This window comes from Hyperolius riggenbachi, chromosome 2, assembly GCF_040937935.1.
Source record: "Hyperolius riggenbachi isolate aHypRig1 chromosome 2, aHypRig1.pri, whole genome shotgun sequence".
Classification (NCBI taxonomy): domain Eukaryota; kingdom Metazoa; phylum Chordata; class Amphibia; order Anura; family Hyperoliidae; genus Hyperolius; species Hyperolius riggenbachi.
The window spans coordinates 82,114,025-82,141,881 of record NC_090647.1 but is presented as its reverse complement, the minus strand read 5'-3'; the positions used below and the strand labels follow the sequence as shown (position 1 = coordinate 82,141,881).

The 27,857-nt window shown below is 44.6% G+C and overlaps 1 protein-coding gene across 9 annotated transcripts in view; it reads left to right on the top strand.

Moving 5' to 3' along the window:
• Positions 1-27,857, top strand: part of ATP8A2 (ATPase phospholipid transporting 8A2) — a 970,290-nt gene that overhangs the window by 679,168 nt on the left and 263,265 nt on the right. For all 9 annotated transcript variants that reach the window (XM_068266975.1, XM_068266976.1, XM_068266977.1 and 6 more), the window contains 3 exons: positions 4,892-4,953; positions 12,884-12,940; positions 15,180-15,287. In XM_068266975.1, coding sequence (XP_068123076.1) covers positions 4,892-4,953; positions 12,884-12,940; positions 15,180-15,287 — 227 coding nt within the window. The remainder of the gene's footprint in view (positions 1-4,891; positions 4,954-12,883; positions 12,941-15,179; positions 15,288-27,857) is intronic.

Sequence of the window (27,857 nt, the reverse complement as noted above, 5' to 3'; positions counted from 1 at the left end):
TTGTCCAGCGCTGCGTAATATGTTGGCGCTTTATAAATTCAATAAATAATAATAATATATGCTATGTCGGAGGATGGTTCCCTTTTGGTGAGAAGTTGAGGATATATTGAGTAATGTTTTTGATGTTCCATTAATGGTTGCTCCAAAGGCTTGTCTGTTGGTGGTTGTTCATGATATTTATCTGGGTGTGCGTAGGGCCACACTTTGGAACATATTGTGCTTTTAGGCTAGAAAACGTTTGATTTTGCACTGTATACGGTTGTAGCCTCCAACGGTCAATGAATGGAGTGGATTGTTTGGTGACACATTACACCTCTATAAACTTTCCTATCTAAATAGAAATTGTCCTCAAAAGTTAAGAAAGTTGTGGGGCCCATGGCTCCCATGTCTTGACTCTTGGCAGTTCATGTGTGGTTATCGTTATTAATATTAGTATTATTGATTTATAAAGCGCCAACATATTCCGTGGCGCTGTACAAAGTAAGAAACAAACATGGGGTACATAATAATACAGACAATGGTGTACACCAATATACAAGATACATAATTAATGACAAAATACAAAAAATGATACATCATACAGAATACAAAGTACATAAGTGGTAATGACAGTGATTAAAAGTAACATGATGAATAAAATGTATAATGATTTCCAAGACACAAAAGGGGGAGAGAGCCCTGCCCTTGTGAGCTTACAATCTAAAGGGAATGGGGTGGAAACAAGGAAAGGTAGTATACGATAAAATATATAGAGGCTTTGTGTTTTAGGATACCTAGTAGGAGTGCAATTTGGTCTTAGGACAAAGGGAAGTGGCCTAGGGTAGCGCATATGCTTGTCGGAACAAATGAGATTTTAGAGAGTGTTTAAAAGTAACAAAGGCTGGCGAGTGACGGATGTGTTGTGGGAGGGCATTCCAGAGGAGGGGTGAAGCGCGTGCAAAATCTTGTAAGCGGGAATGTGAGGAGGTGATTCTAGAGGAGGACAACAGAAGATCATGTGCAGATCTGAGATTGCGATTGGGTTTGTATCTGGGAATGAGTGATGATATGTACCGGGGAGAGAGATTGTGGAGAGCTTTGTAGATTAGGGTTAGGAGTTTGAACTGGATCCTCTGGTTAATTGGCAGCCAGTGAAGAGCTTGACAGAGAGGGTCAGCTGAGGAAGATCGAGAAGAAAGATGAATGAGACGAGCAGCTGAGTTCAGTACTGACTGGAGCGGGGCCAGTTTGTTAGAAGGTAGTCCACAAAGTAGTGCGTTGCAGGAGTCCAGACGAAAAATTATAAGAGCATGTATTAACATTTTGGTTGTGTCTTGAGTGAGAATGGGACGGATGCGAGATATATTTTTGAGTTGGAGATGGCAGGAGCTGGTTATGGAGTTAAGATGAGGAATAAAAGAGAGAGAAGAGTCGAATATTACCCCCAAGCACCGTGCTTTGGGAACTGAAGTTATGGGAGTGTTATCAACATTTATAGTTACTTCAGGCAGAGAGGTGGCCAGAGACGGTGGAAAAATTATTAGTTCCGTTTTACTCATATTAAGTTTTAGGAAGCGAGAGGACATGAAGGAGGATATAGCAGACAAGCAGTCAGGAACACGTTTGAGGAGGGAGTTAAGGTCTGGGTCTGAGAGGTACAGTTGCGTATCGTCTGCATACAGGTGGTATTGAAACCCGAATGAGTTGATTAAGTCACCAAGACCGTGCATGTAGATGGAAAAGAGGAGGGGACCAAAGACAGAGCCTTGAGGAACCTCGACAGACAAAGCATGAGGAGAAGAGATCTGATCTGAGTAGGAGACTGTGAAGTTGATGTGTGGTTGCTAATGAGTCCAGAAGATAATGCCTGTTTTCAAGCCAGGAGTGCACATATTGGCTTGAAGATGGTTAATATTGCCTGAAACAGCTTGTGGCCGGTGTCTGTTGCCGTTTTTGTTTTTTTAGACGTTGTAATCTTTCGGACTCATTAGCAACCACACGTCAATTGTGCATTATATTCAGTGCGGTTTGGCTTGTTTGATGGACTTTGGGTTACCTTTTTTGGTAATTATCTTCTTGCTGAATTACCTGCTGGATTGTCACCATATGAAACTGCAAATGTAAACTGTTACTGCATGAAGTAAAAATGACTGTCCAGTGAATTCTTGTGAATGTGCTTGTCCTTACACTACAAATATGCCTAGCCTGAGGGTGATTTGGCAGGCCGACTGTGTTTCACCTCAATCTTATGCCAGAGGAGTGGGGAAACCCCCTTGTACACTGCACTGTGAATAGTGATAATCCTTAACAAGCTGATCCCCTCCTCAGGGCCGGTTCTCTCATGAAGCAAGGTAAAACATTTGCTTCAGGTGCATAGATTACAGGGCCAGCATTTTTGTACTGTGTTTACACAAACAGCATGCAGTCAGAGTAGGAGGAGAAGCAAGAGGAGAGCGAGGTGACGAGGTCATCATTGGGGAAAAGCAGCTTGTTGTGCTGTGTGAGGAGTCTGGCGGTGAGTGAGGAGGGCGGAGGAAGGAGAGCAGCAGTGTTTCATTTGACTTGCACAGCAGAAGGGAGGAGGTGACACTGCTGTCCTGACTGAGGAGTAATGGAGTGGCTGAGGGACAGCAGTTTGTCACAGACTCACAGCCAGCCAGTGTGATATTGTGTTGAGTTGCAGCATGTCACGTGAGAACATTTAATGAAGCTGAGTAAATTTTCGGGTGCTGTGTGATCATTCCAAACTGGGGGCATATGCATCCTCACAAGTTTGCCTCAGGCAGCAAACGTCTAGAACCGGCCCTGCCCCTCCTCTGCTTGCTCCTCACTGACATGGAGCATGTCTTTGACAGCAATGGCAGGTTTCGTTGTTTTATATCAATTGTTATTTGTGGAGTGGTTGAGAGGGACGTGTGTAAAAGTTGCACTGCAGCCTATAGCTCCCCAGCTACACCACTGGTCCCAACTCTCCCTGCTGAGTCTGTTAAAGTGTACCTGGAGCTAAAGCTCAGATCAAAAAGTAATTACTTACCTAAGATGAGGGAAGCCACTGGATCCGTCCTTCGGTCCCCCTTTGCCGCTCCCGGACACCCCAAATATTTCTGACAAGGGCTTTTTGAAAATCTAATCGGGGCTGCACTGCTTTTCAAGCACGAGCATGGAAGTACTGTGCCTGTGTGAGTACAGCCGCGCCTGTGCAGTATGAGTAGAGGTGCAGCATGGCTACACTCGTGCTTGAAGAGGAGGGTTGCCTGGGTTTTCTGGAGGGTCCTGGCGAGCAGAGGCAGGAGCAGGGAGGACCAGGGAAGCCTCTACAGGATCCAGAGGCTTAGCTCTTCTTAGGTAAGTATTTACTTTTTGACCCTTTTGCTCAAGTTCATTTTAACCTAATGGTCCTCAAACTAAGGCCCGCGGGCCGAATGTGTCGCCCTGAGGCTTTTTTACCAGCCCCACACACAAAAAAAAATATATTATAGATGCGGTCAGCTCTATCTTTAAAGAGACACTGAAGCGAAAAAAAAATTATGATATTATGATTTGTATGTGTAGTACAGCTAAGAAATAGAACATTAAGATCAGATACATCAGTCTAATTGTTTCCAGTACAGGAAGAGTTAAGAAACTCCAGTTGTTATCTCTATGCAAACAAGCCATTAAGCTCTACGACTTTCAAAGTCGTGGAGAGGGCTGTTATCTGACTTTTATTATCTCAACTGTTATTGAACTATTTACTTTTTCTCTGCCAGAGGAGAGGTCATTAGTTCAGACTGCTCTGAAAGAATCATTTTGAATGCTGAGGGTTGTGTAATCTGCACATATTAGAGAATGATGCAATGTTAGAAAAAACACTATATACCTGAAAATAAAAATATGAGAATATTTTCTTTGCTGCTAATCTTCTAGTAATTATTCATAGTACACAACCAATTCACTATATCATATTTTTTTTTCGCTTCAGTGTCTCTTTAAATATTGGTGGTTCGCATATAGAATGAAGCCAGAAAGCAGTAATTCGCTGGTTTCCAATCAAATCAGGTGACACTGTTGTCCAATTGGCATCCTTTACTGTCTAGCCCACAAAGACTTCTACATCATTTTATGTATACTCCGGCCCCCCAGCAGTCTGAAGTATGTTGACCTGGCCCTTGACCCAAACGTTTGGGGACCCATGCTTTAACCTATTGCTGTGATTGGACAGTCAGAAGAGCATGTGTCCAAACTTGCCTTTTTCCAGGAAAGCTGGTGAATGTGGCTACTTTTACTTAACAAATTGTTTTTATTTGCTGTTTGGTAATGATGCTTTATACTGGCATTGTGAGAAGGCCTTGCACAGCACTTCATAGGAACAATCTCTCATATGACTTTGTGACAGATTCTGACATGATATTAGGGGAAGGCATGGGAACATTTGACAGTTTTGTTTATAGCATGGTGATGTAGTGGATAGCACTCTCGCCTTGCATTACTGGGTCCCAGGTTCAAATCCCAGCCAGGGCACTATCGGCACAGAGTTTGTATGCTCTCTGTGTGGGTTTCCTCCGGGCACTCCGGTTTTCCCCCACATCCCAAAAACATGCAGATAAGTTAATTGTCTTCCCTCTAAAATTTTCCTTAAACTAAGATGGACATATGACTATGGCAGGGATTAGATTGTGAGCCCCTCTGAGGGACAGTTAAGTGACAAGACAATCTACTCTGTACAGTGCTGCGGAAAATGTCAGTGCTATATACATGATGATAATAGTATATTGTATGTTAATGGTTATATCTGAGACACACAGACAATCAGAAATTAATATGAAACCTGTAAATAATGGGTTTGTTTGGCCAGGAGGTGTTCCTCTGATTTAGATGATCATTATATTGTGACTTTTGAATGATAATTGTTCTTTGTCTCCCTCTGTTTCAGATGCTGTGTTCACCAATGGACAAACCACTGATTATTTATTTGTAGGAAACATTGTTTACACTGTAAGTATCAAATAGAAGTGGATGCTGTCTGCTGCTGCTGGCAAGCCTATTTTGTTTCTTTTATCCCTCATCCCGTTTTCCTTATTCCATTTCTTTTTCCATTTAATTTCCCTTACCCCCGGGCCCCAGCTGGGCGTACGTACAAAAAGGGCGTTGGGAAAAAAGGGCACGGGGTGTAAACGATAAGCAGTAATACCATTTATAGAAATATTGTGTTGTATTTCGTTTACAAATAATGTTTTACAAATGTATAAATCATTAAATAATGTGTATGAAATCGTCAATTGTGAAAAGGTTAATTTTCCCTGTTTTAAAGGTGAAACTTATAATTACGTTTGTTAAAAAAAACGATAATATATGTTTAATCGTTATAATTGTATATTATTGTGAATAAGCTTCATTTATCGTTTCTTCTTATAATAAAATCTGAAAATATTGTTTATAACGATTATATAAATATAACTACATTCGTAATGTGTTGTAAAACATTAGTAAGTATTACTAAAATTTTACTAAAACTAAACCTAACCCTACTCTCACATAGAACCCTCCCTGTACCTATCCCTAACCCCTAGACCCCCCTGGTGGTGCCTAACCCTAAGACCCCCCCCCCCTGGTGGTGCCTAACCCTAACCACCCCCTGATGGTGTCTAACCCTAACCACCCCCTGATGGTGCCTAACCCTAACCACCCCCTGATGGTGCCTAACCCTAACCACCCCCTGATGGTGCCTAACCCTAACCACCCCCCTGGTGGTGCCTAACCCTAACCACCACATTGTACTGTAACTATACCTAACCCTACTCTCACACAGAACCCTCCCTGTACCTATCCCTAACCCCTAGACCCCCCTGGTGGTGCCTAACCCTAAGACCCCCCTGGTGGTGCCTAACTCTAACCACCCCCCCCCCCCCGGTGGTTCCTAACCCTAAGAACCCCCTGGTGGTGTATATTGTACTGTAACTATACCTAACCCTACTCTCACACAGAACCCTCCCTGTTCCTATCCCTAACCCCTAGACCCCCCCCTGGTGGTGCCTAACCCTAACCACCCACCCTTACTGATCTCTTTATTATGTGGATAATGTTTTACAAATAGTGACTGCAAAAAATATATTGCAATTTATGTTATGTACTGATCGCTTTATTTTGTGAATAATAATGTTTTACAAACAGTAAGGGATAACATTTTAAATAATGTTTTAGTTACATACGATAAATATGTATAGTATTTGTATAAACGTTATTCGTCATGGACGCATTTTCTAAACTTAAATCATCACAAGCACAGTTATAAAACATTAAAAATCTCCGGGTGCCGTTTGTAAAACGTTAATGATCTCCGGCGCCCTTTTTTCCTGTTCTGCGCCCATTAAACAATATTTATTATGGGAGTGAATGGCGGCGCCCTTTTTATCCACTAGCTGCTGGTGCCCTTTTCTCCTGTTACCTCCAGCTGCTATTTCCCCTATCCCCATTTCCTTTCCATTTATTCTATACTTATCTATTTCCCTATCCCCTTTGCTTTCCATTTACACTATCCTTTTACCTTTCCATTTTCATTTATCCTATTCTTATCTCTTTTCCTATCCCTTTTCCTTTCCATTTACCCTTTCCTTATCCCTTTCCCTATCCCCATTCATCTCACCCATCCCTTATCAACTTTCCTTTTCCTTCTTCCCCCTACCCCCAGCTGCCTTCTCAGTTCTCCCATCCTCTCCCTTCCTGATCCCCTTTTCTTTTGCTTTCTCCTATGTACATCGACTTACCTGTTTCCTCCCTCCACTTTCCCTTTCCCCCTCAACTTTCCTACTTCCTCTTCCCTTTTTTTCTTTATCATCATCCCTGTCCTATCTTGCCCTTCTCTAGCTTCCTCCCAAGCTCACATCCTTACATTTATACTCCCCATTCTCTGCCCTGTTCCTTCTAACATCCTATGCTTTCTTCCTTCTTCGCAGTCTGCTCATAATTCATTCTCTCCCCTCTCCTGCTCTCTTCTCCTTTCCCTATTCAGTTTGCTTCTCGCTACCCTCATTCCTTTATAAAGCAGAATTCTGGACACCAGTTTAAAGAGAACCAGAGAGGAATAATTAAAAGTTATTTATACATACCTGGGGCTTCCCGCAGCTGCAGAAACCCTAATCGCTCCCACGCCGAGGTCCTCAGCTTCCTCCGTTCGCCGGTGCGGGTCCCGTCACTTCAGCCCGACTGGCCAGTCGATCGTAGCTGAAGTGCGCTCCTTGCGTACCTCTCCAGCGGCTGCTGGAGAGATACGCAAACAGCGCACTTCACTGGCGTAGGCTGGCCACGCCCCCTGGAAGGACAGGACCCGCACCGGCGAACGGGGGAAGCTGAGGACCTCGGCGTGGGAGCGATTAGGGTTTCTGCAGCTGCGGGAAGTCCCAGGTATGTATAAATAACTTTTAATTATTCCTCTCTGGTTTCCTTTAAATGAGCACTTATACAGGAATGACATTTCCTAAAGGGAGTTGTGGAACATGTCCGTGTTCTCATATAATAAATAAAAAAATACTTAAACATATGTGCATTATTCCCATACATTTGTGCAAGAAACCCACTTCCAGGCTGAGGGTTTTTAGCTTTGTCAGCTAGGATTTTCCTCAATTGCTGAATGAGATGCAGGGGCGTAACTAGACTTAATAGGGCCCACCCTGCAAAAATGATAGCATGGGGCTCCCTTTGTCCCTGAACCCCATGGGATTGGGAGCTGGCGAATGGCAGCAGAGAGTGTTCTGCTGTGAAAGAGCCTCTGGAAGAAGGAAAAAAATTACACATGGTCCTACACACTGTTTTCATGAGTGAATTGGGAGGTTTCTATGCTGATTGGCTGCACTTGTGGTTGGGGAGAGGGAGGTGGAGGCGAACACGGTAAATCCAGTGCTGGACACTTGGGTGCAGCAGCACAGGAGACTTGGGCGCAGCCGGCGCCACCATAGGCCGTAATAGGAACTACGGCTATCGCAGGCACAGGGAGTAACTTCAGCGCCGTCAGAAGACGGATCTGAAGTTGCTTTTAAAACAATAATTCGGCCTCCAGCAATTGCTGGAAGCCAAATTATTTCATTCCCCCACTATCCATGTCGGCATGGAGGGGGAATAGTAATTAACACGGCCGGGACTTGTGCGGCAACAGGATCAGCCATATACTGGCTGTGTCCTGCGCCCAAGTCTCCGGCGCCGTTCTCTCTCGTACGCGGTGGAGGGGCCCCCCTGCGATAGCAGAGGTCGCAGGGATGATTGCTACGCCGTGATGAGATGTGCTCTTTGTTCAGCAACTACCATCAGAACTTAAAGGGAACCTGAAGCGAGTAAAATTATTTAAAATAAACACATGACATAGCTGCGAATGAATATTACATACTAACCTCACCGTCAGTTCCTCTCAGAAGCTCACATTTTCTTCTTACAGTGATCCCTTCCAGTTCTGACAAGATTTTGTCAGAACTGGATATACCAGTTACTGTCAATTATACATCAGCTTCTGTCAGTTACAACTGAATGTGCAAGGTAATGTCCATGTTTCCCTATGGCTCAAGTGGGTGATATTACAGTTTAACAGTGTGTTGACCAGAAGCTGTTATGGGGTAATGGCCATTTTTAAAATGGGGGACGGAGAATTCCATTGATCACAGTGGACAAATGGAATGCAGGAGAGGAGAAAGAGATTGAGGAGTAGACTACACAGGAGATAAGTGTGACCTGTGTATGGTTATTTTGACTTTTTATTTTCAGTTCAGGTTCTCTTTAAAGAGAAACCATAACTAAGGATTGAAGTTCATCCCAATCAGTAGCTGATACCCCCTTTCTCATGAGAAATGTTTATCTTTTCTCAAATGGATCATTGGGGGCTCTGTATGGCTGATATTGTAGTGAAACCCCTCCCACAGTGTGATGTCAGCGCCTCACAGCAATGAGGTACTGAAATCACACTGTGGGAGCCTTGTTGCATTGTGGGAAATAACAGCTGTTTCCAACTGCCAAAAATTAATCATCTCTTTCCACAGATATCACCTGCTAGCAATAAGAATGTTGCCATGTGATAAATGTCAGAATGTAAATCAGGGAGAGGAAAGATTTTACAATGTGCAAACACTGACTAAATCATTTATACATAAGTATTGAAAAAGTTAAGCAATTTTTTTCATTACATTATTTTCACTGCGGGTCCTCTTTAAAAGAAACCTGAACTGAAAATTAAAAGTCAAAATAAGCATACACACATCATACTTACCTCCTGTGTAATCTACTCCTCAATCTCTTTCTCCTCTCCTGCGTCCTGTTTGTCCTCTGTGATCAATGGAATTCTCTGTCCTCCATTTTGAAAATGGCCAAGACCCCATAACAGCTTCCTGGTCAACACACTGTTGAACTGTAATATCGCCCACTTGAGCCATAGGGAAACATGGACATTAGTTGTCCTTTCAGTTATAACACAGCAATTGATACAAAACCGATGACCGCAGCTGATATATTTCAGTTCTGACAAACTCTTGTCAGAAATGGAAGGAATCGTTGTAAGAAGAAAATAGTGAGCTTCTAAGAGGAACTTGACGGTAAGGTAAGTATGTAATATGGATTTGTAGGTACATCATGAGTTTATTTTAAATAATTTTCAGGTTCACTTTAAGGGCTCATTGTATTTTGTAGCAGTGTCCATATTTCATGTACAGTATATCATTGTCTGTATCATTATGTACCCCTTGTTCTTTTACTACTTTGTACAGCGCCACAGAATATGTTGGCGCTTTATAAATCAATAATAATTCACACTACAGATCACATGCACAGACGCGATTTCTTGCATGCATTGCCATCGTACAGAATGCACATTGTGGTGTGCTAAAGCACAGATGTTGGCAACCATGCACAATTGAACCCATCGGTAAATGTGTTTGTCGTGCGATAGAATGTTCCCAGACGCGTAACATTGTAATGCATGGGAACGCACAGCTGTAATGTGAATGGTAACTTGAAAGACTATAGGCTTTCATGTTGTTATATGGGTCGTACACTATGGGCCTGATTCACAAAGCGATGCAAACACTTTGCACGCCTGTGAAAAGCCCTTTATCACGCCTAAACTTAGTTTAGGCGTGATCTGAAGTAACTCGCTCGAAGCTCCCGCGCGCAGGCGCGTGCGTAGCGCACCACGCTTCGCACACAGCGTCCATTCAGCCCTATGGGACCTTGTGCGCGCACGCCTGCGCGTTTGCTTCGCGCGATCAGCAGCACAAATCGGTGATAACTCTGCTAGTGCAAAGGTTATAACAAATCGGTGATAACTCTGCTAGTGCAAAACTGACAGCGCAGCATAGTGTGAATGAGCCCTTATTATTCAGTTTAGGAAACAGCAACCAAAGATCTTGTGACAGATTTCAAACTGATTTTTAACCACTTAAGCCTAACTGGATGTGTATACACGCCCAGTGTAGTTGTGGAGAGTGCACCACCAGTTTGTTAATAAATGAGGCACATGTGGTATAATTTTAACTGGGATGAGTTGTAGAATAAATTATGTGTTTTAAAGCTTGTAGCCACATCACTTGAGAAATGGGTAGGGACAAACTCATTCTAACATAAAAATGAATTTTCAAAACTATGAACAAACTTGGGAAAGCATTAGTAAAGCTACACAAGACATATGTGGCAACATTTTAACCGTGATATGCAGTTGAATAGATTTTAGGGTGTTTTTAGGTTGAGAGCTATGTCTTGTGTATTATTTTTAGTAACAAACTGAATCAAAAGCAATACAATTTTTGTATGTTCTGTACAGGCGCATAACAATAGACCCTGCAAGGGATGCAGCCGCAGGGGGGCCCAGAAGTTGCTGGGGGGCCCTGTGGGGGGAGAGACTGTCCTGAGAGACTGACAACTTAGGGCACGGAAAGAAAAAGCTTTCTGCTCTCTGCACAATTGTTCTAATAGCTGCATCTGTTCAGCCACTGATAAGGAATCATATAAAAGTTTTGTAGACAAAGATTTGTAGACAGTCCCTATTCAGTGTGCAGCAGGCTCTTGTGTACATCACCCATCCCCCAACCTCTCTACCCCTCCCCAAGTGCTGTTTACTGTAGTGATGCTGGAGAAGTCTGCAGAGCCAGTTCTGCTCCATCAGAGATGGACAAAGTGAGTGTAATAAGCTGAGTCTGGGAGCACACTTGTTTGTCAGTTTTCTCTGTGAGTTTTTATGTATGCATTTTCTGCACACTGGGGGCTTGATTCACAAAGCTGTGCTAACGCATAGCACGACAGTGCTACGCGTTTAGCGCTCAATGTGACGCGTGTGAAGAGTTACGGGCGCGCGCTATCGTGGCAAAGTGTGCGCATTAACACGCGAACAGCTTCGATAGCATGCGCACTTAAATCTTTACGCGCGTAAACCTTCATGCATGTCACGTTGTGCACTAAACGCAGAGCACGGTCGTGCAATGCGATAGCACGGCTTTGTGAATCAAGCCCCATGTGTGTCTGTATGTGTGAAAACATGAACATTTATCATAAAAGTGTGCAGTGCTTCATAGCATTCACATTCAAGTGTGCACTAGCCAATTGAATAACATTGGTTGTCCGTTTGACTGTGCAGAAAGGGGGGGGGGGGAGGAGGGGTTTTGCAGGGGGGCCCAGTGATTTCTAGTTATGCCCCTGATTCTGTACCAAAACCAAGACTTGTAAAATGAAAGCAAAATGACAGAATATGAAAGAAAATAACTATATTGTTACCTTAGGAACTTGGATTTTTAAATATGTATGCCATGAGGGTATATTACTGTTATTTTTTGAAAATAAGGTCCTGTAATCATCGATAGTGTACAATGAAAAAGTAAAAAAAACAAAACAGAAAAAGACACCTTAATTTCCAAATACAATATTTCACCATACATTGTGATAGGAACATAATCTAAATGTTGTAATAACCAGGATGGATAAGCATATAAAATGTGTGGGTTTAACTTACAGTTAGCACTGTTTATTGTAAAGCTATAATGGATGTAAATGGAGAAATAGTTATTTTTTCCATTTTTTTCCTTCACTTTCCCTTAAAAATGCTAAGAAAATAATAATATTTAAATCTAATTTGTCCTGAAAAAATCTATATATACATAATTTAGGTGTGATAAGTAGTAATAAAGTTATTAGTGAATGAATGGAAGCAGTGCAGATATGTGAAAATTGCTCTCGTCCTAAAAAGTCAATGGGAACCGTGCTTAAAAAAAAAGCCAAATACTTAACTAAGGACAGGGAAGGCTCTGGGTCCTAATGAGCCTCCCCTCTTTCCCTCTCCTGGTGCCTGTTCCAGCACAGGATCCCCCGTAGCAGCATTCAACCAATTCGGTCAAATGCTGCTGTCTCCGCTGCCAAAGGGAGGCTTCAGAAGTCTTGGGAGCCGCTCCATACTGCGCCTGTGCAAGTGCCCTCTCTCGAGCATTCACGCGTGTGCAGTATGGAACCACCTGTTTTCTGGAGGACTTGGCTCCCGAAGACTTCTGAAGTCCCTTGCGGCGGGTGATTCAAACGGGGAATCTAGCGCTGCACCCGAAGAGGAGAAGAAGGCTTATTAGGACCCAGAGCCTTCCCTCTCCTTAGGTAAGTATCTGGCTTTTTATTTTTAAGCACGACTCCCAATTGCTTGAAGTGGTTAAAGTACATGTAGTGTTTCTTTAGTGTAACGTAGCTACTTGTATAACTGTTTGGAGTGAATCGTAGATTTTTGACTTTATAAATCTATTGAGGACGCAGCATGAAGAAAGCCAATAAAGACATCTTGGACAACACACAATAAGATCTTTGTACAAGTTTTAGGACACGTGCAATCTAATAAACAGATCATTTTGTGGAAGGAAGACCTTTGTATGTCTCACAATGAGTGCGCTGGAAGTTCATGTTGTTTTATGTGTTCTTTCCACAGTACGTTGTGGTGACAGTCTGTTTAAAAGCTGGCCTAGAAACCACAGCGTGGACGAGAGTAAGTACCCTCCATTCTGATGATTTTATAAGTAGACATATTAAAAAAGCACACTATTTATTCATATTTATTTTTTACAAACCACAATGATAAGTAGTAACCGAGTTATTGTTGTTGTGCTATCCGGTGGTAGATGTAGGAAACATAGTGTAGTTTATCTCCTTTGTTGGCTAACAAATAAATGACTATTCTAAACTTTCCAGACAACTCCTGTAAAGTTCCTGGCTTTGCCCCTTTCCAGATGAGCCACTCCCATTTTCACCCACTTAATGGTATCATTTAACACAAACATCTTAGATGCCACACATTTCCAGGACAGTTCAAAGACAACAAAACCAAAGAGAAAGCCCCAAAGAGTGCACAAAATCTTGTCGTTACAACATGGTTTTGGGTGCTAATCTGCATAGCAACCTCTGACACACATGGATTGCTTGGCTTGGCTGAGTTACATTTTACAAAGTTAGTTTGGTTGAAAAAGACATCCGTCCATCAAGTCCAACCTGAAAACTAAAGCAAAAAAAACACCATCCTGAACCTGCACATTTCCCAGTTGATCCAGAGGAAGGCAAAAAACCTTACAAGGCTTGGGCCAATTAGCCTTAAAAGGGAAAAAATCCTTCCTGACTCCAGATGGCAGTGAGATAAATCCCTGGATCAACTCTCTCGGGCATTACCTAATAATTATAGCCCTTCAATGCCAGGAAAGCATCCACGCCCACTTTAAATGCAGTTTGGCATAACTTCTTCCTGAGGTGAGATATTCCAGATTTTAACCACTCTCACTGTGAAGGACCCTTTTCTAAATAAACTTTTTTCCTCCATACACAGATCATGTCCCCTTGTCCGTTGTACTTCCCAAGGGACAACAAGCTCATCTGCCAAGCTTTTGCATTGCCCTCTGATGGATTTATACTGTACATGTTTATCAGGTGACCACTCAGTCACCTTTTTTCCAAGCTAAATAAGCCCATTTTGTCCAACCTTTCTTGGTAAGTGAACTCTTACATCCCTCTGATTAATTTAGTTGCCCATCTTTGTGCCCGTTCTAGAAGGTCAATGTCCTTTCTATAGTGTTGTGCCCAAAATCCTACAGAGAAGAAGGACGAGCCACTGGAAAAATCAAACTGGTGAAAGCAAAAAAAAAACCCAACACAGCTAATTTCGAACTTGTAGCTAAATACTGGAGTTTCCTAACCTTTTTTCAATCAATTATTAAAGGACACCTAGACCTGCCATATTTATTTCCTTTTAAACAATACCAGTTGCCTGGCTGACCTGTTGATCTTTCTGGCATCAGTAGTTTCTGAATCACATGCCTGAAACAAGCATGCAGCTTATCTAGTCAGAGCTCAGTCAGAAACTTCTGATTCTCATGCTTGTTCAGGGTCTATGGATAAGAGTATTAGAAGAAGAGGCTTCACCAAACAGACAGACAATATACATTGTTTAATAGGAAAGATGTGTGTCAGCCAGTACACTCTTCAGCTAAGGAAGGGGGGGGGGGGGGTAGAGAAATCATGGAAGGGAGGGATTGCTGCACATGCATGCAAATAAAAATAGGGGCCGCCAATTGAAGGGTGTGTAGAAGGATGATGATATTCATGGGAAAAAGGGGTCGCAAGAGGGAAGGTGTTTCACGTGGAATGGGAGTGGCTCCAGTACATTCTGCACAAGGGTGGGGGCTTCATATCTATTATGGGTATCTGCTTGCTGCACATGAGGAGATTGCTGTACAAGATAGGAGCTTGAACTTCTATACATTATAATGCAGGAGAACAGAGGCGCCAAAAGCATAAAAGGAAGCTAAATGAGCTTGGAAACCAAATTCTTGGTAAATAGAGGAGGGAGTGGTGGACTTACTTCCTCCAAGTAGACACACAAGGACTGTAGTAAAGACAGTCAATATATTTTATTTATGAACTCCAAATATGCAACGCGTTTCACAGGTTTGATCCCGCTTCATCAGGCAACAACAATGGAGCAATAGCATATGTGGTCAGTAGAAGAGCCAGGCACCTCTGTGTGTCTTTATTTTTTTTCTATACATTATACATTGGAGGGAGGAGGGGTAAGCATGGAATGAGAAGGGGACACAAGAATGGTGCCTAGAGGGGCTCAAAATATAATCTCAATACTGGCAATGTTTTCTTTGTCTTACGGCCAAGTATGCAGGTAGCGTTCTAGTAGAGCAAGGTGCCATGTTGTTATATAATAACCAGCTCTGTTTTTTCTCTTGTAGTACAGTCACCTTGCTGTCTGGGGAAGCATGCTGATGTGGCTGGTGTTCTTTGGTGCTTATTCTTCCATCTGGCCTGTCATTCCAATTGCACCGGATATGCTCGGACAGGTCTGTTCCAAAGTACCAAATCTAGTCTGTTATTTACTGTATATTCACTCTTGTAATGCAATAATATTACTGAACCTAAACCGAAAGCTGGGAGGTCCGCCTACGTACAAGTAAAGAGCATGCTCGTAACTATAGTTACCTCTTCCGAGTTTGGCAGCAGTCCTTGCGTCTCCCCAGACAGATTGAACTCCCTGCCTGCGCTCTGGGAGTCACTATCATGTGGCCAATATGAGCCCTGAAGCTCTTCAGGGAGCAGAAAGCTGCAGGGGAGATGTGATGGATGCTGCCAGAGACGTGAAAGATTTCTATGCTAATGGGTACAATTCCAAAGCCTACTCTGCTGCACATACATGCTTCCAATGCATGTTCTGCGTGGGTGGGGGTTACATCCGGGTGTAAGCTTATAGGCGAGCCACACCTTCGATAACGACCGCCTCAGCCTACAATCAGGCGTGTGTACATCATCCGACGACCCCCGGTGCCGATCTCATTGTTTGCCCCACTCCCCCGCCCGCTGTGTGATGTCACGCATGCGCAGCTCGTCGGGCCTACACAGCTGCACTACACGCGTGTGTGCAGCCCAGCCCAGCGATGGCGCCCAAGGGGATAAGGTCCTGATCAGTTGGTCATGTGTATGCACACTTACAGTCTTTACTTCCACATTCCTGACCTTGTAACCTCTTCCTGTCTATTGGTGGTCTTCTGCAGTGCAGTGGTCTTCCACAAGTCAAGGGAAGGTTGATATTGCAGCATTATCACCCTCTTGTCACTGAGGTTCCAAGACCAGACCTTTGAGTTTATCTGTTCTTCAAAAAGTGTGACCTCTGGGTTGACAGTGTGGCACCCAAAAGAAGCACATCTAGCACTACACTCTTACTAATGTGCAGGTGCAGAAATCTTGTGTGCAAAGGTGGCCATACACTAATAGATTGCCACCAGATTCAACCATCAAATAGATCCTTCTCAGATCAAATCTGATCAGAGAATGATTAAATCCTTCCACACACTAGGCACTGGGACATTTACCTTACGTGATCAATGGAGGTTTCTAGTGTTCGGCCTCCAGGGTTATCACGTGACATAGGGGCCCCTGGAGAGAAGAGTCGGTGAGGAGCGCCTGACTGGAGCAAAGAGAAGACACATAGCACCTGATAGGTGACTGTAAGCTCTGCTGCCAACACTGCATGTCTGGTGTCCCGTAATTGAATGACGCTACTGCCGCACTCCCAACACAACACCAATTGAGCAATGAACGATTAATTAGGATGGAAATCGATCGACTGGGCATCATTTGTGGCATTATTTTCTATCAGATTATAACAGAGTGATGAAATCTGCTGGATATCGATGGGAAACATTGATAAGTGTATAGCCACTTTTAGATTATTCATTTTATAATACAGATGACATTTATTATTGTCCGAAGTTCAGCATTAAAGAGGAACTTTTTACACCCTTACCCTTAAGAAATCTTGACCTTTTCTCGAATAAATCATCAGGGGAGTCTGTATGGCTGATATTTTAGTGAACCCCCTCCCACAGTGTGATGTCATGACCATGATCCTGACCGTTTCCTGTCTGTGAACAATGTTGCATTGTGGGAAATGGCTATTTCCAACTGCCAAGCAACTAGTTTCTCCCTCTGTGCATATATATACTGTATATCTATATAAAAAAGAGGCCATTGTGGTTATAGATAATGGCAGTTAGTGCTATCTGTTTTTTTTCATATCTGCCAGTAGTAAAGATGATGATGTGCTGGCTGATTGTGAATGAAACAATATGAACAAATTACAATGCAAATATTAATCATTTTTTCATCTCACTTCTATTTGTTAACGCCTCTCTATTTTTTTCTTTTTCTCTAAATTTCCTCTTTAATGCCAAATAATAGATGGCACGCTCAAGCTCAAGTGTCTCTCCCCCCCCCCCCCCCCCCATATTACAATTTACCAGTATAAAAGAACACTGAGTGTATTACAGAATTGCCACTACTGGTGAGAGTTGTTCTCATCTTCCTATTAGCCAGGCAGTCCTTCCAGGCCCCCTCGCTTCAGACGCAGTGTCTTGTACGGTTTTTGTTGCGTGCACTGAAAGGATCAAAGTGGTTTTTGCCTGACAGGTGTTCTTAGATGAAACCTGACACTATATGAGAACACAAAGTTAATGGGATTAATTTCTGTTTGACTGAAGGCACTGCAAATGTCAACCTTGAGAACAGTGGTGTCCTCTTTGTTCCTGTCTCCAGGGAATAGAAACACGCATTAGTAACTGATTTGTTATGTGTAGTGTCTCTTGAGCATCTGTGAAAATCACTTAATATATCCTGACGGCAGCAGAAAATGAGACTGTTTAAAGTGGACCTGTTGCAAACTCTTTGTGGCATCAGCAGATCATTTGTGAGTGTTCTGCTGTGAAATAGCAAGGAGGCAGCACTGTGCCGAAGTATTAGGAATTATTAGAGTGGAGGAAGTATTAGAGTGGAAAATTCTAAATGCTGAGTTTTTCCCCCCACCCACGGGGGCTTTTACCAGCACATAGTGCTTCCCGGGGGGTGATGCTCTGCATCAGGGGCAACCAATAATCACAGTACAGTAATTGCATGACGCTAGTATAGAACCGCACTGAAGAAAATAGTCTGGACCCCCCAGTCACTTGTGAATTCCGAACCATGTGTTGCAGGAAGCTGCACCACTTCCTGCCTGCAGTGTCCATCGTGAGTTTGTGTGGCAGGCATAGTGAACCGCATGGCGATTGGCTACACAGTAGAGGAGTTAGGAAGACCCGTCTCACTGCCAGGAGAATGTGATATAAAACACTTTGCTGCCGCTGCTCTAGCTTTGACTTTGCATTTGCTGATTCCACCGGACCCCCCTGTGATGGCGGTTGCAGGGACTATTGTTAGGCTCCAGAATGGTAAATGGTGGATGGGGAAACTAATAGCCCCAGGGTATGTATGTTTCTGAGAGAGGACTTAAAGAAAACATGTACTGAAAATTAAAAGTCAAAATAACCATACACACGGCATACTTACCTCCTGTGTAGTCTACTCCTCAATCTCTTTCTCCTCTCCTGTGTCCTGTATGTCCACTGTGATCAATGGAATTCTCCGTCCTCCATTTTGAAAATGGCCATTACCCCATAACAGCTTCCTGGTCAGCACACAGTTAAACTGTAACATCACCCACTTGAGCCATAGGGAAACATGGACACATCAGTTTTCCTCTCAGCTGTAACTGACAGCAACTGATATATAACTGACAGCAACTGATATATTTCAGATCTGACAAAATATTGTCAGAACTGGAAGGGATTATTGTCAGAAGAAAATGGTGAGCTTCTGAGAGGAACTGATGGCAAGGTAACTATGTAATGTTCATTTGAAGTTACCTCATGTGTTTATTTTAAATAATTTTACTCAGTACAGGTTCCCTTAAGGCTACTTACACACCAAGATGTTGCGTTTTAGGGGACGTTATGGTCGCATAACGTGCCCCTAACGCAACGTATGGTGGTGTTGAAGTGGGACGTCAGATTGAGCTGCGTTATGCAGCTCTCAAAGCAGCCGCTCCAGGTGGAAGTCCGGATCTTTTTAAGGATTCGGATCATTTGAATCGGATCATTGATAAGATCCAGATCTTTGAACCGAATCATTTGAATCATTTTACTAGGGAAGCAGACTGGGTGAAATGATTAGCAGGACAGGACTTTCCCTGCACTGTACATTCTGTATGTTCCTGTTTCTTCCAGACAGACATCCACTGTGAACCGAATCTTTCATTGTGATGATCCGGATGATTCGACTCATAAAAAAGATCCGGATTCGTTCATGATCCGGACAACACTACAGTCCCACCAGGAGTCTCCTCAGTGCAGTGAATATTAATTAGCCATGTGGCTGGCCAGAGGAGGAGGTTAGACCTCCTCCTCCAACATTACTGAGCATGTGCAAACAGTCTAACGTGGCTTAGCCCAGTATAACGTACAGCATGCAGCACTTTGTTTTTAATGTGCTGCGTTACAATGTAACGCAACGTGTTACTGTGAACAGCAACATTGATTTTACAGTGCTGTGAGTTAGGCTGCGTTACTGGCTGCTGTAACGTGGGACTTTAACGTCCCACTGTGAAACCAGCCTTAAGGTACATGTAAGTCCACACATGTAGCGATGATGGGCAGATTTGAACAAGAGACAAATCTCTCTCTGATCGAATTTGATCGGGGTGAGGTCTGTCAGCTGCTCATACTCCACAGGCTGATTCCTGATCAATTTCATGCTGAAATTGATCCGGAGTCGGCCTTGTGATGACACATTCGCCCGCCCGTCACACATGTGTCCACGTTACTCCCGCAACAATGTTGGGCCCGTGTATAGACAGAGGACAGCTCTCGGGGACACTGGAGGACATGCAGCGGCCACAGACAGGTAATGATATGTATAGTGCTACTAATACTGGGCAGTATTGTACATTAAGAGGGATAGCTGTTGAGCTTTTGGGGATTTTGTCGTGTTTGTCGCTCATCCCTTATCTAGCAAGATGGACCCACATCTTGCAGCATGTCCGACCAATGGTCGATCAGGCATGCACTTGGTGACTTGGCAGAACCGATTTTCATTTGATTATAATAGTCAAATTAGATGGTTGGTTGGCCGCCAAGTCACCTGATGTATGGCAACCTTTACACAGGAATGCTCCTCGGGACATCTCCTGGTACAATGCAGTCTAGGGTTTGGAACGAATGAAGAAGTACTTAAAGGGAATGTTCACGGTCCCTGAAAAAAAAATGCTTATCCACTTACCTGGGCCTTCCTGCAGCCCGTGGCAGGCAAGACGTGCCCTCGGCGCCGCTCCGCAGGCTCCCGGTCTCCTCCGGTGGCGCACCCGACCTGGCCAGGCCGGTGTAATGTCAGAATGGGCAGCCCGAGAGCAGCCCAGCACGCTGCAGGGGAAACGTCATTGCATACTAGAGCATCGGGCTACACGTCTTCAGTCCTGCGCAGTACAGCCCGGAGGATGTCCGATGACGTCAGCGCACCACCGTGAGGCGCATTTTGGAGCGCAGAAGAGCCCGACCTGGCAGCCGGCCTGGCTAGGTCGGGTGTCACGTCCTGCCTGCCACGGGCTGTAGGAAGCCCCAGGTAAGTGGATAAGCATTTTTTTTTTCAGGGACTGCGAACCTTCCCTTTAAAGTGGCACTACTGTGTCCAGAGATGGATGCCATGCTTATTTCCAGGTGCAAAGGGATGCTGAGACCGGGTATGGCCACACAGACATTCAAGGCATATTGTAGTTGGATATATGGACCTTATCAGTAGGCTAGTACAGGTGGCGTCTATCAGCGGAATCACTCATTCTTCTCCATGATGCTGGAACATTGAGAACATGGTGAGTCAGCCACTGTGTCCTGCAGGAATAAATCCTATGTTATCTTGTGAAGAGGCGTATAAGGTCAGGCTACGCGGGTAAACAATCAGTACTATAAAAATATGGATCTAAGCATATTTTAAGGGAGGAATTGTTGTTCCCATACAAGCATAGCTGTGGTTTCTTGGCTTCAAAGCAGCTGCTATCGCCATACCGTAGAGCGGGATTCCAGACAGCTTCCGAGACAAGCGCAGCTGACTTTATCACTGGTCATTAGTAGTATATTTTGCTCCAATTCCCTGAGAAACTCTATACATTTGGCAACAGTGAGAGAGCTGGATGACAAGGCCAAGAGAAACTCACAGCATTAAAATGCATTAAATGTTACCCCGGCTCTCTGCCGTGAGATCTAATCTGGAATTGTGCTTAAGGTATCCAATTTAAGCTCTATGTGACATTTGTGAGATCTTATCGGCAGTGTCTTCTTCAGCCATCGCGACCAACATTTACAAAGCATGACTGCAGCCACGTACTATAGATGTTGATAAGAGCAGTTATTTTACGCAACATTTTACTAATTTTATTCACTTATTGGCAGAATTGAGTGGGACCACTTAATGTACCACCTGTTAGATAGCACCAGAAAGTCTTCTGAGCCAGGGGTGTAACTACTAATCATGGGGCCCTTAGAAATTTGATGGGGCCCCTCAATGTTCACATCCTTTCCCTTGCCTACCCCTGGTGACCCTCACAGCCTGGGGGTCCATCTTGCAAGAGTCATAAAAGTATGGACATCATAGTATTCAAACTCATAACTAGTGCAGCCACAAAAACACCTAATCTGAAGGATGGACCCCCTATATCAGTGAGTGAAAAAGTAGTTGGTGCCCTCCTACAGCTCTGCCCCCCCCCCCCCTTTGCGATCATAAGGGCTGCGCCCCTCTGCGGAAAAAATGGGCAATTGCCTCAGGGCCCCAGAGCCTGTAGGGGTCCCCAGATTGTCCCTCCCCCATCTTAACTGTTGCTCCCCAGGGACTCTGCAGAGTCTGTTAAGTTGGGAGGTGATTGGTGGAGGGTCAGCAGCCAGCTCAGGGGCCCAGGAGGGAAGTTTGGCTGCAACAAAGGGCCTCTGACGCGTTTTGGTCGGGGGGTGTCTGTTGGGGGGCCCCCAGGCTAATTTTGCCCTAGGGCCCAATTGTTACTTGAACCGGCCCTGCCCTCTGGTTATGCTCCTGATCCGGGGCTCTTAGCTGCAACCATCCTGAAAAGGGGTGACAACACCCTCTTCAACGAAAGTACGATATTCACACTTTCATCCCCCTAATTCTTTAAACCATAGACCCTGAACAAACAGGCACATCAGATGTATATGACAAATCTGTCAAGATTAGCTGCATGCTTGTTTCAGGTGTGTGAATCAGACACTACTGACCAGGAAGATTAGCAGGACTGCCAGGCGACTGGCATTGTTTAAAAGGAGTAAATATGGTAGCCTCCATAGTTGTCACAACTCGGTTTCCTTTTAAATCTCAGGTTTTTTTTATATATATATATATATACTTATATAAAGAACACTATTTTAATTAACCATGCCTAAAAAAAATGTAATTTGAAAAACAAAAATGCCAAATACTTGCTGCCTCAATTCATAGATCCTCACTGATTAACATCTGCCTGCTCATACCCATTCAGCTTGAAGCAATCTCCCAAACCACCTTTCCTGCCTCCACTCTCGGTCACGCAGGTATGGATGATCAATGAGATGCAAATATTTCCAAGTTCATGCAGGATTATGTAAATTTGTATGCAAATATATGCAGCTTGAAAATGGACCAAGCTGCATAAATTAGCATTCAAATTTATGAGTAGCTCTTTCAGTGTACTGATTAGTCAGTCTATCATTGCTTCAGACTAACGGGTATGGGAAAGGGAGTGAGCAAGCAGCTGGAGATTGCTGAGAAGAAAATGGGGAGTTATTAAAGAGTACCTACGGTCAAAAGAAAAGTTTGAATGGCAATATATATGTAGTCTCTGCACTGTGTACAGTTAGATGAACATATAAAGTTTACATCTGGTACATCATAGTGGATAGAACAGACACTATTTATATCTGTTGTAGCCCTTCCTTCTTTCTCCTCATGCTGCTGCCTTGCAAGTACACCCTCAGTACTGTGTCCTTCCCTCCAGCCTGCTGTCTCCTCTTCCCTCTGCCTGCCTGGTTCAAATTACATCTCTTTTCACAGTGTGTAGAAGAGAGAGACTCGGCAGAACAGCTGCAGCCTGTCTAAACATGTCTGTTTGCTGTAAATCTTATTTCAGATGTCTTTTCTGCCTGCCTGGATTAGATTACATCTCTTTTTACAGTGGGTGTTGGCTGGGAGCAGGACATGGGGGGGGGGGGGGGGGGGCAGAGTCATGATGTGAATCCCCCAGCATACTTTGCACCCATTGCTTGGAAAAAAAAATGCTGGGGCCTGATTTCAGACAGTGGGGGGATGGGGGGGGGGATTTCAAGACCATATGTTGGATATGGACCCTAGGGGGTAAGAAAATCACACTCTCTTATGTGTGATTTAATAGATCTTGGCAACTTATTAGGATTAAAGCAAACTGTCATTTATAATTTAGGTACTCTTTGGTACAGTCGGCATTTTCCTTTTTTTAATTTTGCAAAATCAGCAACTTTTTACAAAAGTTTTTTTATGCACAATTTAACCACTTAAAGAAAACCTGAACTGAAAATTAAAAGTCAAAATAAGCATACACAGGTCATACTTACCTTCCATGTAGTCTACTCCTCAGTGTCTTTCTCCTCTCCTGTGTCCTGTTTGTCCACTGTGATCAAGGAAATTTTCCGTCCTCCATTTTGAAAATGGCCATTACACCATAACAGCTTTCTGGTCAGCACACAGTTAAACTGTAACATCGCCCACTTGAGCCATAGGGAAACATGGACATTACCTGGTACATCAGTTTTCCTCTCAGCTATAACTGACAGCAACTGATATTTTACTGACAGCAACTGATATATTTCAGATCTGACAAAATATTGTCAGTACTGGAAAGGATTAGTGTCAGAAGAAAATGGTGAGCTTCTGAGAGGAACTGATGGCAAGGTAACTATGTAATGTTCCTTTGAAGTTACCTCATGTGTTTATTTTAAATATTTTTACTCAGTACAGGTTCTCTTTAAGTACCAGCGGTCTCTGCCCCCTTAAGGACCAGAGACCACTGGTACCATAAACGGCGGAATACCAATGAATCGCTGCAAGCCGGGAACTTCAGGACACCCGCTCTGCCATCTCTATGACGCCAGAGTTCCTGTGAGCCAGTCAGGAGCTACTTTCATTGGCTCCTAACCCTGTCTATCAATGTAAGCCAATGGGAGTTGCTTACATTGATAGACAGGGTCAGGAGCCAATGAAATCGGCTCATAGGGCTCTGCCGTTCTAGAGACTGCAGGGCGAGTGAGCTGTGGTGGGCAGAGAGCGACGCGATTGGCAGGAGTGACAAGAGTGGTGGGAACGTGCGGCGTAAGCGAGCTGAAATCTACACCCTGGCAGTCACATCAGCATCAAAACAGAGCATAGATTTCAACTAGCGTCGTCCTTAACTGATTAAATAAAGCTAAGTTTTAGTAACTGTGTATAAAAAATCTGTTCCTGAAGTTTAATGATGCCAGGAACTGGCCATTTCCAGGTTCCACATTCTGTGGAGAAAACAAACCGTGTTGGTGGCCAGGAGGAGAGCAGAAATCCTCACAGTGTCAACAGTCCTATTCTGCAGCCCGGGCCAGTGTTTATTATGATGGATGCAAACAAGCGATACTACACTGCCTGTAAGGAGGCTGGGAAAATAACATTACAGCTATGGGAAGCAAGCCTGCTCATAGCGCCACTGCTGAGCTGAATCGTCCCCTTTGTTACAAGAGACTCCGCGCAGCACTCAGGAGCTGCTGGCTACTTTTCATTTACATCAGAAAAAAAATGTTCAAATTACATGTGTTTTAAGGAGATAAGGTTACAGTGCAGCAGTGTTCTAATGGAAAATGTATGACAGCTGAGTCCAGCCATTGTCTGATAGGCATAGCCAGAGACAAATTCCTGGCCTGATACCCCGCTGCAAGGTCCCCTCCTGTACACTTCATCACGCCGACATCAGTCTGTATTCAGGCTCCATAGACAGAACGCCCACAACGTTTCTCTGCAGACTTAAAACTTTACTTAAAACTTTTATTAGAAATACAAAGGAAACCAACGTATGTTGCGAATAAAAAAATAAAAAATAAATTTTACAAGTTTCCAAGGGTTTATCAGCCGGAATGAAGTAGAAGAGTTTAATCTATTTATATATATATTATATATATATATATATATATATATATATATATATATATAATTTTTTTTAACATTTATTTAAGTATTTATATAGCACTGCACCGACATATTATGCAGCGCTGTACAGACATCAGGGCCGGGCCGAGGCATAGGCTAGAGAGGCTCCAGCCTCAGGGCGCAGTGTAGGAGGGGGTGCACAATTCATTCAGCTGTCATTCCTAATTGTGTATGAAGCAGCAAGAAATAAGAAAAGGGGATACATGGCAGTGACTGCAAGCCAGATAACTAGATATTAAGGTGTTGGGGAGGTTGTGGGCCCTGTGGCCCTCTTAGTCTAATAGCAATCAGTGTGTGACAGTTGAGGTGGGAGGGATGGAGGGGCGCACTTTGGTGTCTCAGCCTTGAGTGCTGGAGGACCTTGTCCCAGCTCTGTACAGAGTATATTGTCTTGTCACTAACTGTCCCTCAGATGAGCTCACAATCTAATCCCTACCATAGTAATATGCTATGCCTATCATAGTCTAGGTGGAAGCCAATTAACTTATCTGTATGTTTTTCGGGATGTGGGAGGAAACCCATGCAGACACGGGGAGAACATAAATACTCCTTGCAGAAGTTGACCTGGCTGGGGTTCAAACTGGTGACCTAGCGGTGCAAGGCGAGAATGCTAACCACTACGCCACTGTGGTGCGTGTGGACCCCAGGGAGCATGGCTGCATTACATGCCGCGCGTGCGCACAGCTGTGCTCCCCGCCACGCACACCAACGGCCGCTTGGCCCTGTCCTCCTCCTGTCCCAACAGCTACACATGCGCAGTAGCTAAAATGTATGTGTGTGTATGTTATACCCGGCCCTGGAACAGAGGGACACAGTGGAGGCAGAGGTGGTTCAGTGGGACACAGTGGAGACAGAGGTGGTACAGGGGGAGACAGAGGTGGTACAGGGGGACACAGTGGAGAGGCAGAGGTGGTACAGGGGGCACAGTGGAGGCAGAGGTGGTTCAGTAGGACACAGTGGAGACAGAAGTGGTACAGGGGGACACAGTGGAGACAGAGGTGGTACAGGAGGACACAGTGGAGAGGCAGAGGTGGTACAGGGGGGCACAGTGGAGGCAGAGGTGGTTCAGTGGGACACAGTGGAGACAGAGGTGGTACAGGAGGACACAGTAGAGGCAGAGGTGGTACAGGGGGACACAGTGGAGTCTGAGGTGGTACAGGGGGACACTGTGGAGACAGAGGTGGTACAGAAGGACACGGAGGAGGTGGTACAGGGGGACACAGTGGAGGCAGAGGTGGTACAGGAGGACACAGTGGAGGCAAAGGTGGTACAACGGGACACAGTGGAGTCTGAGGTGGTACAGGGGGACACTGTGGAGACAGAGGTGGTACAGAAGGACACAGTGGAGGAGGTGGTACAGGGGGACACAGTGGAGGCAGAGGTGGTACAGAGGAACACAGTGGAGGCGGTGGTACAGGGGGACACAGTGGAGGCAGAGGTGCTACAGAGGGACACAGTGGAGGCAGAGGTGGTACAGAAGGACGCAGTGGAGGCAGAGGTGGAGCAGGGGGACACAGTGAAGGCAGAGGTGGTACAGAGGGAACAATGGAGGAGGTGGTATAGGGGGACACAGTGGAGGCAGAGGTGGTACAGAGGGACACAGTGGAGGCAGAGGTGGTACAGAAGGACACAGTGGAGGAGGTGGTACAGGGGGACACAGTGGAGACAGAGGTGGTACAGAGGGACACAGTGGAGACAGAGGTGGTACAGAAGGACGCAGTGGAGGCAGAGGTGGAGCAGGGGGACACAGTGGAGGCAGAGGTGGTACAGAAGGACACAGTGGAGGCAGAGCTGGTACAGAGGGACACAGTGGAGGCAGAGGTGGTACAGAAGGACGCAGTGGAGGCAGAAGTGGAGCAGGGGGACACAGTGGAGGCAGAGGTGGTACAGAGGGAACAATGGAGGAGGTGGTACAGGGGGACACAGTGAAGGCAGAGGTGGTACAGAGGGACACAGTAGAGGCAGAGTGACACAGTGTAGGCAGAGGGGGACACTGAGGGAACAGGAGGACAGAGATGACACATACGGGGACACTAGAGGCACAGGGCCCACAGAGGAAGTGCAGGGGACAGAGATGGCACAGTGTTTAAACATAGGCCTTGTTCACACATTATACACATTGCCATGCGCATTTCAGCAACGCATGTAGCGCGCGACATGCAAGTACATCACAATTGCATAGAGTGCACCGTCTCATGTTCAGACTACTTGCGCAATGCACAGCAGAGCAGATAGCATGTAATCACAGGTGCTGCGTTCCGATTGCGCAGCCAGCTGCGCTTTGAAGTGTGAACAAGGCCTTATGATAAATTCAGGATAAAAACAAACCTACAACCTTGTTCGCTAACCCGGGACTACCTTTCTAGTATATACTGAGCAGTCTGTATCTATGTTTATCCTGCACATGGAAAGATACATCATTTGACCTACAGTTTGACACCTTGTGTCTCCTGCACTTCCCCTCTGCCGCTGCCGTGTGTCAGTTCATGAATGGCCGCATAGTGAAGGCAGCTGAGTTCCCACGATCCAACAAAAATATACCGCATACACCTCCTATAGAAATACATCACACAACAGACCATCTAGAAAGAGGAATGTAAATGAAGACAACTGTATTTTCCTTCTCATCCATCAAATCAAACTGTTCAAACGTTTCATTGTCTCTCAATTGAAAAGCTCCTGTTCTTGTCCCGGGGCAGAGTACAGCATGTGTTGGGTATTGCTTTCCCTTTCACCATGTATCATCACAGCCTCTCTGCTCACCTGCAGGCAGAATACAAGTGTTACAAAGCCACAGCTCATATTTTATG